This window comes from Aethalodelphis obliquidens, unplaced genomic scaffold (assembly GCF_003676395.1).
Source record: "Aethalodelphis obliquidens isolate GAN/ISIS:26980383/991018 unplaced genomic scaffold, ASM367639v1 scaffold5, whole genome shotgun sequence".
Taxonomy (NCBI): Eukaryota; Metazoa; Chordata; class Mammalia; order Artiodactyla; family Delphinidae; genus Aethalodelphis; species Aethalodelphis obliquidens.
In genome coordinates this window covers 58,621,155-58,638,446 of record NW_020837949.1, presented here as the reverse complement: position 1 = coordinate 58,638,446, position 17,292 = coordinate 58,621,155, and the positions used below count along the sequence as shown (strand labels likewise).

The window sequence follows — 17,292 nt, the reverse complement described above, 5'->3', positions numbered from 1 at the left end:
CTGGCCCTCTGCTCAAAGTATAACTTAGGAGTAAAAGACATGATGTCTGTTTTGTGTAACCTTGTTCTCTGATGAGTCGTTAATTTCTTCCTGTTCAGCAGCAAGTTAGTGGTTTCTTCTTCCCATCTTTTTTAGACTCCAGAGTAGACAGCCTTAATATTCTTCCCTTAAAGAATATCTTTGCTCTTACATTTTTTTTTTTGGTTTTGGTTATAAGAAAGAGATGTCTGATAAATACTTGGAAGGCAGTAGTAAAGAACTGTCATTTGTAATGATAGTATTCAATGCGGCTGGGGCACGCTCATATACTGCTGGTGGCATTTTAAATTAGTACAGTTCTTTGGGAAAGCAATATGCCAATATGGAGCAAGAATCATAAACACAGAATTACTCCAGGACTCGTTTCACTTCCAGGAACTCAGCCTACGGAAATAAAATAACACAAGCAATAATAACAAAAATGATGACGATGATGATAACAATGACCTCCAAATTATCAAATCCCAAGGCTAATTCTTCTTTCTCAGCCTTGATCTCTATGATTCTGGTGACTAGTTTCTCCTTCATAGCATGTTATTTCTGTTAGTCTTCCTGACCCTAAAAATCTTGTTTCTTTTCCTCCTCTCTCACTGTAACTTTGGAAGGGTCATTCTGTCCATCCCCGTAAAGACAGACATTCCCCAACCAGGATTATTTCTTCTCCCCTCACCTCTATGCTCTAACTGTAGGTGATCCCAAAGATGTCCATATAGCTTCAGCAAAAAATAACCCCAACGTCCTCATCACCCTTGAACTCCAAGTCCCACCTTTTCACATGCTTTTTGGACATATCCATCTGTAACACCAAAGCCATTTCACCCTTCCTTGTCTCATCTGTCTTTCCTTTCCTTCTCTATCGCCACAGTCCTCATTCAGACCTTCGGTCCTTTTTATCAGACCAATGGTTCCCCCAAACTCGTCTGCAAATCTTGAAAGCATTATAAAAATGCAGTGGCCCAGATCTCAACTCAGACCTGTGCCCTAGGTATCTGTGTTTTTAATAAGCTGCCATGTAAATTCAATAGATAGCCACCAGATATGGAAGCCAGGAATCCGAACTATCTCCAAGGCCATACTTGCCCCCCAGACTCTGATCTCTTTTCATACTGCCTCCTTCACATGCATTCTACATCCCATACTCTTCCTTCCCCCACCATTTTCCTTTGTTTTTGCCTCTCCCATTATCTGGAATGTCCTTTCTCCCACCTCTACTTGTCCAAAGCATAGGCACTATTTAAGGCCCAGCTCAAAGGCCTTGCTCTCTAAATATATTTGTCCTCAATAACCTCATTCACAAATAACTTGTCTCTCTATGAGACAAGAACGGAGAAATATCTGCACCTCTTATTTCAGTTCTCTTTGCCAACCTACAACCCATTTGACCTCAATAGTAGCCCTGTATCACACTTTAAGGCCAAGTCTGAAGATGGTCTAAAGGATGTAATGAGCACTGTTACAAAGCCCAGGGGCCTCAGCATGAAGACAAACACACTGTTAGTCCTACCCTACCTTTTTGCCCTGATCCTAGTAATTGAATTTCTGCCTTGTTTCTGTGAGAAATCCTCGCCTTGTGCCTCAGTCCTCTAACCACGGCCAGTGGTTCCCCTTGAGTAAAGTCCACCTTCTGGCAACTAGCCCAGCAACCTTGAACTACCTTGCTATTACCTGGGTCCTCATCTCTCCACTCATCCTGCACCCATCCTATTCAGTTTTTTGCAAGCGTGCACACACGTGCACACAAATACACACATCAATAAACATTTACCTAGTACCTAATATGTGTCAAGACTCTAGGTAGGGTAGTAATGAATCAAAAGCACTTGTCCTACAAGAATATACAAGCTAATTATAGATGACCTGGGAATAATGCTTTATGACATTATTGCTCATCTCTATGAGTACAAATATTTAAGAGCTGTAACTACATAGAAACATTTCCTTAGATGGCTTCAAATTAAATATGTCAATTTACTGGAAGTGGGATCTTTAGAAGTAAGAAGAATTCCTCCATCTTTGTATTCCTTGCAGGACTAGCATTTATTGTGTGTCATACAATAAATTCTCAACTATTTATTGAATGAATGTGACGAATGAATGAACAAATGAATGGTCTTTTGCCTTTTCTGCAGATGGGTGTGAATTGTGAGGGCAAGCTGATTCCCAAAGAAATAGTTTTTATTTTCTTTTTTAAAAAATGAGAGAATAAATCAGGGCACGTCTGCCTAACTCCCTTCATCTCTACCAAGCCACTTACACAGAGCTCAGTCTTGTATGGCATAATGTCACCACATGGTGCCAGGAGAATTTTCAGGCTCACTTCCACACTGAAGAAGGACAGCCTATCTTGAAAATGCTGACCTCAAGGCATGAATGGATAAAGAACCTGTGGTATGCACACATATATAGATAATGAAATATTATTCAACCATAAAAAAATGAGGAAATCCTACTGTTTGTGACAACATGGATGGACCTTGAAGACATTATGGTAATTGAAATAAGTCAGACAGAAAAAGACAAAACTGTATAATCTCAATGATATGTGGAATCCAAAAAACCAAACAAACTCATAGAGAGATCACACTTGTGGTTACTAGAGGCAAAGCGTGGGGGAGCGGGAATTAGATGAAGGGGGTCAAAAGGTACAAACTTCCAGTTATAAGATAAATAAGTACTAGGGCTGTAACATACAACGTGATGATTAAAGCTAACACTGCTGTAGGATATACAGGAAAGTTGCTAAGACAGTAAATCCTAAGAGTTCTCATTGCAAGGTGAAAATGTTTTTTCTTTTTTTCTTTCTTTTCTTTTTATTGTACCCATGTGAGAAGATGGGTGTTAGCTGAACCTATCGTGCTAATCATTACACAATACATGTAGATCAAACCATCATGCTATGCACCTTGAACAGTGATGTATGTCAATCATTCTTCCATAAAACTGAAAAGAATGCTGACCATAATGCTAGTTTGTGCTGAGAATAAAAAGAAGTCCAGCTACCTTCTCTACCAATTGAACTTAGCAACTTTTGTTAGTCCCTGAAGCAACCACCTTGGAGCTCAAATTGTCATCTTCTTCTTTTCTCTTTAAGGTGGAGAGACCTCTCGAGGGCAGAATACCGAGCTCCCCTGAGTCCCACAGTTTCTCTGGACTCTTGTTCACATGTCTTCTCTTTCAAACAAATCACTCGTCACTAATCAGATAAAGAAAACAGTTTGGGCCAATGTGAACATAGTGCCAAACAGAAAATCTCCAGTGAACGTCATCCCCAAATTCTTCCTCTAAGTGCCATTTCCAAAAGTAATACCGTGAATAATAAGGACGTTTTAAAATCCATCACATCACTCAATCTGTCAGAATCATTAACGTGATGTCAACTAATTAAGAATGACATTTAAATAATGAGTTAATGTTTTACTTCCCAGCCTCAATGATTTCCTTACTTTGGTCTGGCAAGGACAATGATAAAGATTTTTTCCAGTGTCAGCAGTAAAATTGGAACAGTGCAATACACACTCATACCAGGCTCTTTTTAAAAAGCCTCTTTCTTCCTTTACTGTGTGAGAATCTTCCCTCTGTTGGCTAAAGCCCTAACATGGAGCTCTGATACAGGCCACACTAAGCCATAGAGGGAGTCCATCTGAGCTGAATTCAAAAAGAAATGCAAGACTTCCCATCACAGAGCAAGGATGTGTTTTCCCCAAATCTTACACAGAGGACCTGCTGTCAAGCAGGCAGTCTCTCTAGAAGAAATCTCAGCAACCCCTTGATAAAAATAGATGTTTACCCTATAACTATAACCAGATGGGTATATACAGCCCTCTCTGCCTGAGACAGAGTGACAGGATATCAACAATTTTTAACTAATCAGTCTATGTGCTACATAAAGAGAAAACCCTAGAGTGTACACTTTGATTTTGATTTCCAAAGAGACTGACTTTTAATCAGCCTCGAATCAGTGATTTCAGTCTCCCTGAAGTCCAACTAGCTGGTAGCATCCTGTCGGCTTCTCTTTACATAATGATCATTTAAGGAATTTTGGATGCACAAAATCTTACTCGTCTTTATTAAATTTCCCCCAAGGTTTTGCATTATTGAATTGTACTTTTCTACCTTACTAAAACCTCCTTACAGTCTTCCCTTTAGCTTCTGATTCATCAGGGAAAGATAGTGATGTTTTCACCAAAAAGAGTTAAAAATCCTTTGAGGTTCAGGTAGTGCCAGGGAATCCTATGGAGTTCAATTGTGGATGAAGTTAGAAGTCCTGAGGATTGGGCTTCCCTGGTGGCACAGTGGTTGAGAGTCCGCCTGCCGATGCAGGGGACACGGGTTCGTGCCCCGGTCCGGGAAGATCCCACATGCTGCGGAGCGGCTGGGCCCGTGAGCCATGGGCACTGAGCCTGCGCGTCCGGAGCTTGTGCTCTGCAACGGGAGAGGCCACAACAGTGAGAGGCCCGCGTACAGCAAAAAAAAAAAAAAAAAAAAAAAAAAAAAAGTCCTGAGGATTTTCTGTCAGGCATTAAGCCCATGTGGTCCCTGGGCACATTTTCCTCTCCTCAAATTACAAGAGAAAAGTGGTGACCAGGTGCAGCCAGCACAAGCTGACCATGAATAAATTATTCTAATTTCCTTATTTGTGAGTTCAGAGTTCACTAGGCAGTAAGTAGATCAGGGAAAGGCAGAGTTTATCAAATATCTGAATTTTACCCAAAGTATTTTGTCAACATCATACTTAATATTAACTATATAGAGACCTAATGTTCAAACTGAACAGGAGAGGATCTGCAGACATCTGTCCCAGTTCTGATCTGGAGTCCACATGAAGCTGGAAGCCTGAAAGGCCTCTAATCCACTCTGTACCTTTGTTCTCCTGTTAAGTGTTTCAGAAGACATTTCTTCTGTTGCTGCATCTAAGGTCCCCTTGGGAGGGGCTTCACCTCTCTAGAGAAAATCTATGGACATAAGCATTTTGGTTAATAGGTGCTGATGGCTGGAAAGACAGGCATCAATTTTAAATATAATGGGATTATGCTGGGAGCAACTGGGGAAATTTGAAGATGGTATAGATACTAGATAAGATGAAAATGTACTGAAATGGAAGAATAGAGATACCTGAATAGAAAAGTAAGTTCAACAGTTTGTACAGTATGATATCATTTATCGTATGTATGATGACATATATATTGTGTGAAAGAATATACACTAAGGTATTAAGAGTGCTAATGCATATTCTCTGTAGGAATATGATGTTTTTCTATTTTTGCTTGTCTATATTTTCTAATTGTATAAAATGAACTGATATTGTTTTCTATAATAATAAGAGATTATTAACAATAAAATGCGGTGGTACTTGAGTGTCCTTGATTGATTGGAAAGTAGAACTTAGTGATGGTGTTAAGGCTACAGAGGGTCCAAAAGGAAGATAAAAATCAACTGTATTGCTATCCGTCCACCCCATGTCACTTGTCACAAAAGACAAGCATGAATAATCTCCCCTGTGACTGTTTTTTTAAGGAGGTTACGGGATGGCTGTTATTGTAACAAGAGATTGCACAATACGTTATCACACTGAGACATGTTTTACCTTTGAAATCCTTTTGAAAGTCTTCCTCTTGAATCAGGTTTGGGACAGTGTGTAGCCTATGCTCTGGTATACAGTAAACTTTATGATGTCAATACTCTCCTAGTTTCCACAGGCCAGTGCAGCCTCTAATTTAGTTTTGGAATCTCAGCCAAACATGAGAAGAGCCCTGGTGCAAAGTCCCCTGTGAGCCATCCATGTGAATAAGAATAAATGTGGGCTGAATGATTCTCACTTAGATTCATTTCTGGTTGAATACCTGAAGGTTACGGATTAAGGGCTGGGCTAAATCAAAGTATGAAAAAAATAACAGTAGTAACTAAAACTCACACATACTTAATATATGCCAGCCTCCTTTCCAAGTGCTTAACAGATATTTAGTTGTTTAATCACAGTAACCTAACAGAGTAGGCTGTGTATCACTTTTATCGATTGTCGTTAGAGCTGATGTAGGGTTGAGGTATAGATTGTGGAAACTTGTATCATCCTGCCCAGGTTCAAACATAGCACTGTAGCTATGTCCTGTGTGAGCTTGAGAAAATTACTTATTCTCTCTGTGTCTCAGTGCCCTGATCTGTAAAAAGCAGGAGGATACTTGATTCATTCAACAAACATTTAATGAATACCTACTATATGGATACAACCACAAATATCACTTACTCCCTGCTCTCAAGGACCTGACATTCCCTGAGGAAGAGAGACATGTATTCAACTAACCATAAGTCATTCTTGTTTGAGAGCTATAAAGTGCTACTGCTTCACTCTCATGTATAAAGGATGTAAGCTGTTGGTTTGAAATTAATATTCTTTATCACATTGAGAAAAACATTTCTATTCCTAGTTTACTAAGTTTTAAAATATGGGACTAGATGTTTAAGTTTTGCAAGTACCATTTCAGAATATACTGCAATATTTACTTTTCCCTCTTTGACCTTTTCCTAGGCTGAATTATGGTAACATATTTTCCTATACTAAAATATCCTTGAATTATTTAATCAATTCCAATTTTTGAGTCAATATCCCAAGCATAACATTGTATCCTTTTAATATTGTGTTGGATTCCAGTTGCAAATAGTATGTTTAGGATTTTTTTCATCTACTTTTATTTGTAAAACTAGTCTTTTAAATTTTTTATTAATAAATTGATTTTTTTGAAACCCAAGAGCTTGTTCTTTTGTCCAGTATATTTAAATGAGCAATGATTAATTGGTTCTACAAAAACTAATTAAGAGAAAGAGAAAAGTACCACAAATGTAAGTTGTAAATGAGAAGCAGGCCATAATAACAGAAGCAGAAATTGGAACACAAATAATGACACTGTAAGTTTAAAAATTAAATCACACTAGTATAATTGAAAAATTATTAGATATATCTACTCTATTCACTCAATTTAGAAAATTTACTAAATCAATAAAAGAAAATTTTGTTATACCTGATTTTTTAAAGCACTATTTTAACCTTCTCTTTATAATAGGGTACATTAAGTATGCCCATTTCCAAATTAACCACTTACAGGGCTTATATAAGAAATGTTTCCCAATTTTGGCTCTGAAAAGAAAATTGTAGTTTTGGTTTGAAATGTTGGCAAATGAATGACAGAATTTATGTGCCCCTTTAGGTAGGACCAGATATGTTGATTTGACTCCTAAGTTATCTTCTGAAAGATTTTCCATTTTTCAAAAGGTCCAAATTCTACACAAATATGCAAATTTATGACTATAGAGTTACATTCTTAGGAATTACCAAGTTTTTTCTCAGCCTCATGTTTTATGAAGTGTTAGAGTTAATAGTAACTGTTTTCAAAAGATGTTTCTTCTACAGAAAAAGACATTCCAAGTGGAATTTTAAAAACTGAAATACAACATTCTTCTGAAATTTAACTCTCATATATATTTCATGGAAGCAAAAACATAAATTTGGGCGGAATGTTCCTAAGTTCAAAACAAGGGCAAGGGGCTTCCCGGGTGGCGCAGTGGTTGAGAGTCCGCCTGCCAATGCAGGGGATATGGGTTCATGCCCCGGTCCGGGAGGATCCCACATGCCGCGGAGCGGCTGGGCCCGTGAGCCATGGCTGCTGGGCCTGCGCATCCGGAGCCTGTGCTCCGCAAAGGGAGAGGCCACAACAGTGAGAGGCCCACGTACCGCCAAAAAAAAAAAAAAAAAAAAAAAAAAAATAACAACAACAAGGGCAAGATTTACTAAGTTATTCCTAATGCCGTCTCAAGCCAATTTTATCCTTAGTTTTTCTGAAAATCATCATTTCCTCAATGCCAGTTTCCTTGCATTTCTATGAAACCTGCACTTAGCAAGGGAGATACTCATTGACTTCTAGTTGCCTACGCTTGCCAGAATGTTCCTATAAAGAATTGAAGCTAGTTGGAGTTTGTGTGGGGTAGGAGTAGACAGCGCCTCTTCCAAAGTGATTAAGTTAAAAAATCATGTAAGAAGGGGAAAGAAATGAAATGATGTTCTCTCAGAAGGAATAACTGCTGCTGTCCCCAGAGTGCTAACAGCATAGGTCAGCTTTCTCTAGAAGTTTTCAAAAGGGCTCATCAACTATGAAGTCAGTAACAGTATTTAATGCTGCCAACTGCACCCCTTGACACTAAGCATCACTGACACAACACCATCGTTGTACAGAAACAGGCAAATATATTAACTTAATGACAGGCCAACGACCCCCTAAGGAATGTGATTATATTGTGCCTGCTCTTGTATAAATGTTAGATGGTACATGCTGTGTTATTATTACTTTTTTTCCCCCTCAAAGACCTTTTGAAGTGTTCAAAGCAAAAGATGAGAGAAGACGTGTGCTACCCCAAATCACAAAGGCTAACATAAACTAACATAAACCAGCCTGGTGCCCACAAAAGTCTCTACTTTCACTTTTCTCAAATTGAAAGCAGTGTCCACTGGTTTCAAAAGGCCCTATCAAAACAAAACACTCAAGTCTGAAACACACCAACAGGCAGATATTGGTGAGATCAATTCAGTCTTACACGTTGGTCTCAGAAAGCAAAAAACAGGCCTACAGCACAGGCTAATACTATTCTCATTTCCATAGTTTTCTCTACCAAAATTGCCTACGCTTTTCTGGAAACAATGGACTTTCAGAACATAATGCTTGTGATAATGTGTTAACAGAGAAAAATGCAAAATTGTATACCTCTCCTCCAGGAACATAATATGGTAGCAAGAAATGTACACAGGTAGACAAGGATTGAAAGGTACATTGACAAGGCAAAGGCTGATTTCTCAGAATGGTGGTGTTGTGGATGATTGTTTCTTTTATTTGAAATTTTATTAAAATATTTCATGATTTTTAAAAAATTAAGAGTCAAAGAGAGAGGTCACCAACTGTCAACAAGATCTAGCCCACAACTACTTTTAACAAAGTCATTAACAGTTAACATTTAGGAGACTGTTGCACAAATACTTGAATTTTTAGCTTCTCATGAAAAATTGAAAGATGTGGAAGAACTGGGTCCATGTTCCCACCTGAGCTCAACCAGCCTGAGCTGTGAGGAGACATCTGACCTTTATAAAGGGAGTGCCTGCTAACCAGCTGCCACAGGCCCCCTCCCCACTCATCTCTATCACCTGCCTATAGGCACCCTCGTGGGAATCCTGCTGAAGGCACCTGGATTAAGAAAGTTTCCATGACTCCATGCATATTAATGAGCCTTCTCCCTTCTCTCGTTACATCTTTACATTTTGGATGTCCCCTCAGTGGTCAAATTAGAGAATGTCTATATCCGCTTTGAGAAGCTAATTACATAATCTTGGAATATACCTAGTGTAATAAAAATTTGGCAATTGACAAAATCAGAGCAGTCAATCCTGATGATTATAATAATTAGTAATGATAATAAAAACACTTTGGGGACCCAGTTCTCAAATTAATCAACTCTATTAAGCAAATAAACAAGACTTTTGAAAAATTAAATTTCGGGTTAGAACATCTCAGTGTTCTAGTCGTAAAGATTCTCATGGAAACCAAAACCAAAGTGGAATAAGAAGAAGCTGGATATATATTCCATTTGTCTTTGGTCCTTCCCTGCTTTCTTGTAGGCCTAAGCTAATGGATATGTCTGTGTTTGTGAAACAAGGTACATGGTGCTAAATTAGCCCATTCACGGAAGGATAATATATAAGTTTATCATTTCTAGGGTTCAAATTCAATGCTATGCCACCAAAAATAGTAAGCCACCATAAATGTAAACATAAAATGACTGATACGTTGAAGATGCATGCACATTTAACAGTGTACAACAGAATGATGTGGTTTTCAGGCCTTTTTTTTGGCCGGGGGGGGGGCTTGTATTATTGACACCCTACCATGGCCTTTGTAAAGGGAAAATTCTTACCTTGTCAATGGTCCCAGGTCGCCTGAGTCTTGGCTTCCAGCTTCACTGGGAGTGCTCACTGATTTCGAGGAGGGAGACATAGGGGTTGGGACTAAATAATGAAAATAACAGGTATCCCATGTTAAAAAATGCAGCGACTGCACTGGGGAAGAGCAGCGTCAAACAAATCAAAACAAATGGGCCCAAATTAAAGTGGTTGTATGGCCAGGAGAGATTGAGATGGGATAAGGAAAAAAAAAAAAAAAAAGGAAAGAAAAGAAAAGAAAAGGAAGAAAGTCAAGTGAATTTTTCATATTTTGGAAATTAAAATTTGAAATGAATTTAGACAGAATTAACTTAGGGATTCTAAGGCCATGTCCACCTTAACAAAGTAACATGGAGAATCAAAACAGTTACCCAGATAATTCAAGTCAAATCTCTCTCTAGCATGAACTATCCAGATACTTCTAATTCTCCACTTTATTTTGTTAGTATAGATGTGACCTATTAAAAAATAAAATGAGGTGTCTATAAAACTTTAAAAGATTATAAAATAAGTGATTCTGAATAATTTTAAATGGTCACAGGGAATCAGAAAAGGCTGTTGTACGTCTGCACTTGGAGGGAAATCTATTGTCCACGGAGTATAAACTGCATTTGCTGTGAGAGACTAAGTGACAGATAGAGAAAGGGTAAATGTTGAACCTGGTAATTTAAAAATCTCTTTCAAAACAAAGCAAAATGCCAGGCTGCTTTATTTTTACACTTAATTAACAGTTCCATCCCGTTGTAATGTTTACTGTGTTTGTGAATTGTGTTCCTTTGCTTCTGGCAGCTCTAGAAAGCACTGCCATGTGCACATAAGCAAACTGCCGTTCTGCAGACAGGAGAAGCAAGTTCAAAGATCAAGGTCAGTGCAAGCTGAAAGTCTGAGAGCAAGGATAATAAAAGGAAAAAACTAAAGGAAATGCAAATGTATTTTTTTCTCTATCCTTCAGATACAAGCCAAATGTCCTTCAGATAGAAGCTGCCCCAAATAGCCAAGGTGGCTGCAGGCCAGATGAGAACGGGTTCTCAGTATCACACATGCCAAAGAAGCCATATGGGCAGAAAGAAACTTCAGTACGTAGTGTAGATTCCCATTTGGTTTCAATCATGTGCAATTTCCTTTTATTTATTTAATAAGGTAAAGGGTTTAACTATTTTGTCCAAATCCTATAACACAATGGCAGATCTGTCAAGTAACTAGGAATTTTCACGTGGTTCTACAATTAATGCACTGATTACCCTCTGCAATAAGTCAGAGGGTCAGTCGGAGACATGGATGAAAATTGAAAATGGAGTCCACCCTTGCCAGGGCCCTTTGGCAGGGATGCAGGGATAGTTCAGAATTTGGTCATGGTTTAGGGATGTTTCAACTGTTTTGCTTTTAAGGTTTAGTTGCTGGCTTTATGCAGGTTAGGGGAGAATAGATATTCTACTATTGGGTTTAACCAGTGTTCACATTGCAGCAGAACTTCAAAGGCTATTTTGAGGCAAAAATACAATTGCAAAGTGTCTAATATACATCACTTGTCAACTAAGTAATAAAAAAATCTGTCAGCTCCTCAAAGAAGGTCCATCACTCAAATATCCCATAGTTTACCTCTTTCATACCACAAAGAAGCTAACAAAATAATCAACGTCTTATTGGGGTTTATTATATCATTGTTAGACATATGATTTTACCTACTACAAACTGAGGTTGAGTATAAAATGCCTTTTCATGGTGTTTTAGTTTTGTGTGTATGTATTAAATTATATTCAGCAATACTTAATAATCTGTATGCTTATGATATATTGCTCTTTTTCTTATATATAGTGATATAAACACTTGTCATTTTGTTGTACATGGGATAATTTTTATCGTTAAGTAATTATGGAAATACATGAAAATTTATTTTAATATAAAAGCCAATGATGGAAATAAAAGAAGACAAACCACTGATAAAAGGAGACCTGTACTGCATTTATTTATATGTATTACTTTTAAAGTTTTTGTTTTACTATATTGGATATCACGTAGTTTTACAGACACCCTAGGATTACTCTAAAATGTATGGAAAGCAAACGGATAAAGAAAAATAAAATAACTTATCACATGAGTGATATATAGTTAAGTGACAGAGTAAACACATTATGTACAAGTTACCTTCAACACAAATAAAACAAATAGTTGAATATCCAAACCCTGGATAAAATGAGGTCATGGATAATTAACTAGGAGTGAATGAGTTGGAGGAAGGGTGCTGCAGTAAAAATGCCGATGAGCAATGAAACCAAGATATACAACAGAGTCAAAGAAATTTAAACTTGTTAATTAGCTGCTAATCTGTCACCCTTCTAAGTTTTCCTTCAAATTTACCATCGAGCATTCTATTTTCATCATGGAATAACTATGTCTGTGGTGGGTGGTTATGAAATTCATAACCAGATTCACAGTATTTAGGTTGGCAGAGAGAGGCAGGGATTCAGCAATGAAAATGAAGAACAATTTTTTTTTCTTAATTTCGAGATTTCTTGTATTTACCATGTGGCAACTCATTTAACAAATAACACAGTGGAGAAGGTTGACTGCAGAATCAGCCAATAAGCAGCAAACTGCTAACAACTCTACAACCTGTCCTCCTATTTCCTTCCAGCCCCCTCAATTCCAAAAATAAATACATCTGACCCATAAGCCAAAGCGTTTCTTACAAAATAAAAACAAAAATAGACGTAAAAGAATAGTAAATGCTGGACATGGTATATCCCACACAAGTCAAATCTGAGGAAATAGTAACACAAAGCACTTTTAAGTACCTAGAGGGGGCTCCGGCGATATCCCAATGCTTTGCAGCAAAGCCTCTGTCTCTCGGCGTTTGCGATCCAGGTCAGAGTCATCCTGAACTGGTTCTTTCTTCTGCTGCATATCAGCCTACAAAAAGTAGATGCCAGTAAGAAAAGTGAATAACAGAGTTAAAGGTATGCTTTTCCTGGCTGAAACCGGTAAATGCATGGCAGAAAACACCAGGCAAAAGCCCTAAATAGATATAATCATGTGTATAAAGGATGAAAAAACACTGTAACTGCTCCATTTAATAATCACTAACCCAGTACTTTCTCCTTTGGTTGAAGGCTTTTTCCTGTCTCTATCACAGGGTATAAGAGTTTTACTCACTCAGTTTCGGAAGAAACCATCACGGCAAAATATTTCTAACTGGGATGTGATTTTAAAAAATATTCTGTCTGGTTTTTTAAACCCCCTTGTCCCTTCTGGGAAGACATATGATCAGTTCTTGACGAGTGTGTTTGTGATATTCATGGGTCATGTTTGGAATTATGCAAACAATGAATTATTGGGATCTGACTAAAAAGTAAAGGTAGTTATGAAAATCTGTTACTGTATAACACAATATTATAACAGTAATCTAAGTTTACCATGGTTTAAATAAACCAAGCTAAAATGTTTATTAAAGCATGTGAACAATACTGATGTAAGTATTGTTGCTTAATTCTGATTTTCTTTTTTTTTCTAAATATTGACATATGTCGTGAATTTTTAATTTTATTTATTTATTTATTTATGGCTGTGTTGGGTCTTCGTTTCTGTGCGAGGGCTTTCTCTAGTTGTGGCAAGCGGGGGCCACTCTTCATCGCGGTGCGCGGGCCTCTCACTATCGCGGCCTCTCTTGTTGTGGAGCACAGGCTCCAGACGCGCAGGCTCAGTAATTGTGGCTCACAGGGCCAGTTGCTCCGCGGCATGTGGGATCTTCCCAGACCAGGGCTCAAACCTGTGTCCCCTGCATTGGCAGGCAGATTCTCAACCATTGCGCCACCAGGGAAGCCCAATTCTGATTTTCATAGGCTTCCATTATACATATTAACTCAAAGGAGAAAATTATCGTGTAGAAAAATACAAAACAAAAAATCATTTAGGAGAGAGACATTCTTTCCCCAAGTTCTATCTTAAAAACACATCTTGTCTGAGCCTCTTATAGTCAGATCCAGTTTGTCTTTTTATGGGATGGCAACAAGTGAAAATACAGGTTAAAGAAGGTTAGTGGTGGAATTCTGGGGGGAATTCTCGGGTCTCTTTTCTTTTTCATAACACAATTACTACTTAAGACAAGGCATTTGCCCCACATCTGAAACACGATAACATCCTATTTGATGTGCAGCTACCTCACGACAAGGCTTTGTGAGTTTACAGGCATGAAGTTGTCGTAGAGCTTGTCAAAAGCCAATTATCCAGTTATCAGACACACCTTTCTCCCCAGGGGCAAGCTGGGCTCCCTAACAGACACATTACCTCTTTCAGGAGTGCAAAGTACATTTCAAAGCAGTAAGCATAATTTCTGTTGTGGCATCTAACGCAGAAAGAGTTCATGCAACCTTGAGTTACTCCCAGATGGTAACCTACACCCCAATTATAAGTAAAATGCATCTTTGCACATAGTGCTAGGCTCAAGGCTTCTGTTATTATTCGCCTCAGGCTTAAAATGCAGTCATATGTTTGAAGTCTACCTGTCATCAGAGGGAAAACTGCCATTATGGGGATCGATAAGGGCTAATGAGGATACTAGAAGATTCAGGCACTCTCATATAACCCAAAATTCTGAAGCGGCAGTTTCATCTTGGAAGATATCAAAGTTCACGTTCTTTCCCAATTTTAACATTTAAACTAGCAAGTTCCAAAGCTTATGCATACAACCGAGGCAAAGACAGAACTAAGATAAGAAAAAGGACCTTGTAGAGTGAGGATCGATATCAGTATTCACATACCATAAAGTTAAAAAAAGGACTGAAGGAAAAGGGGGAAATGAAAGAAAAGGGAATTATCACTGCCACTGCTAAAATACAAATGAAAAAATGAAGATAAGCAAAATTCATCTCAGGAAGCCAATACAGAACAGCATGGTTTTACAGTGAAGAGTTAAGCCATAACTGGACTGTCAGCTTCACTGAGAGCAGATAACGTGTTTATTTTGTTCACCACTGTATCCACACATCCAGATCAAGGCTTGACACAGTTGATGCACAATTATCAATAAAAAAATCTGTTGAATGAATGAATATTCTGCCTTTGGTAATTGCTCTTCTATAGCTATAGAATCTAAGAATTACACACCATTCAGAGCAGTTTCCACCAGCTATAGTCCATTCAGTAAGCCCCTTTACACCACCACTGTGAGGAGGAGTCATCTAAGTTTCCAGTGACCCAGTGCTCAGAACAAAGCCACTTTTCCTCATCCTTTCAACAAAAACTTATTTAAGGACAACGGAGTGCCGGTGGTAATGAACGCGAGAGATTCTAATGGAGCTTATGTACAGTGAACAGAAAAAGATCCATCTAATCTTCCTTTGAATAAACTTAGGGCATAATATCTATAACCTTCTGTCATGTATGTCCTGTGCAGAAAGGCACAGAATCTGTTTTTTTTTAATTTATTCTAACTTTAATCATTTAAAAAAATAAATTTATCTATTTATTTTTTTATATTTATTTTTGGCTGCGTTGGGTCTTCGTTGCTGCACGCAGGCTTTCTCTAGCTGCAGCGAGAGGTGGCTACTCTTCATTGCGGTGCATGGGTTTCTCTTTGCAGTGGCTTCTCTTGTTGCGGAGCATGGGCTCTAGGCGCGCGGGCTTCAGTAGTTGTGGCGCATGGGCTCAGTAGCTGTGGCTCACGGGCTCTACAGCGCAGGCTCAGTAGTTGTGGCGCACGGGCTTAGTTGCTCCGTGGCATGTGGGATCTTCTCACACCAGGGATTGAACCTGTGTCCCCTGCATTGGCAGGCGGATTCTTAACCACTGCACCACCAGGGAACTCCTAACTTTAATCATTAAGCATTCAAAAAACATATTAGAACATAAACTGCATGTCAACATGCATGGCCAGACACTGTGCAAAAATAGCACACCCAAACTCCACCTCCAATGTGTCACTCCCACGATACAAGGTGTCTCTACCTTCTGCCTTTTTTAATTCTTAAGGAAACAGACAATATAATGACAAATATTAGTAAGGATAAATGTCCATCTAGACGTAACAGAAGCTTAGGAAAGCTATCAACACTCAAAGCTGACCAGGAAAAATGCAAAGTTAGGTAACTGGGACTTATTGGAAATAAAGGCAGTTCCTAACTGTTACCAACTAGCACCTTAAACTAAACAATGTGTTACTTCATCCAAGGCAGTTATACCAAGCCCTAATCATGAAACCTCTGGTTTTTTCCAAGTAAATACTACAGAGTCCTAATACATTTTAATGACTCAACAAGGAGTTTTTGCATACTAGTGATTTAAAATATGCTCGGTGTCTCTCCCAGCAAATGGTATTTCTGTTTGTGAAGAGGCATCGCAGCTGAGACCCAGAGAGGGCATGTGAAGAAAGAAAATTTGTCAGCTGAGAATTGTCAGTCATTTTTCCAAAGACAGCTGCATAGCTGTTAGACGAACAAGTGAGGAAAGGCCGGGAAGCCTCTGTCCATCTTACCTTGCAGCAATTTGGCAGACGGCCAAGGACAGGACGAAATTTCAGGGTGGCCTCATTAAGCACACCTCATTGCTTTAAAGCCAATTTTTCATGACATTGGCTCTGTGTCGTAAATGGTGACCACTATATTTATTTTAAAATCAGATTTCATCCGTAATACCACAACCAAGAAAGCAGTTGACATCCAAAGACGCAGAGAGTGTAATGTTATACATGTACACAGTTTTCTGGATTCTGCAGAGACAACCAACCTGGGTGGTCCCAATTCACACTAGTTTTCAGTCATGGCAAAAAACTGTCACTCAGATTAGCATTAAAGAGCATTTCGTTTCCTTTTATTCTAAACTTGTTTTATTTAAAATATAAGCCTAAATAAAGTTTGAAATATCAAACTTATAAGCTTAAGGCTATTTCTAACTCTCTACAAACAACACAAAAACTAGAAAATCTTAAACTTAGGAGTCAACGACCGTGGCCAGTTAACTAGAGCATTCCACAGACTCGGGATCTGAAGCTTCCAAGGAAATTTGCAGAAAAAAAATTCCGGTCCTTGGAAAGAATGTCTATGACCAGCATCTCAGACCTGCCCTAACTAGTTTAGGTGTTCATTCATTCATTCACTCGTTAATTCTATAACCCTTTGTTGAAGGCCTACTATGTGGCAGGATCTGTGCTGGACATTGACTCAGTAATGAAAAAATACAACCCTGTCCCCACAAGCTTGTGCTCTATTAGGAGAAAAAGACAAATGCACAAGCAAATGGTGCTAAATAATTTGATAAGGCCAGGGAGAGGGCATAGGACTAACTCA

General features: G+C 38.5%; 1 protein-coding gene across 2 annotated transcripts in view; it reads right to left on the bottom strand.

Annotated features, from left to right (window-relative positions):
• The window catches only part of DYNC1I1 (dynein cytoplasmic 1 intermediate chain 1), a 345,033-nt gene that overhangs the window by 283,708 nt on the left and 44,033 nt on the right, over positions 1 to 17,292 (bottom strand). For both annotated transcript variants that reach the window (XM_027102495.1, XM_027102496.1), the window contains exons 3-4: positions 12,808 to 12,922; positions 9,988 to 10,078 (exon numbers count right to left, since the gene is read on the bottom strand). In XM_027102495.1, coding sequence (XP_026958296.1) covers positions 9,988 to 10,078; positions 12,808 to 12,922 — 206 coding nt within the window. The remainder of the gene's footprint in view (positions 1 to 9,987; positions 10,079 to 12,807; positions 12,923 to 17,292) is intronic.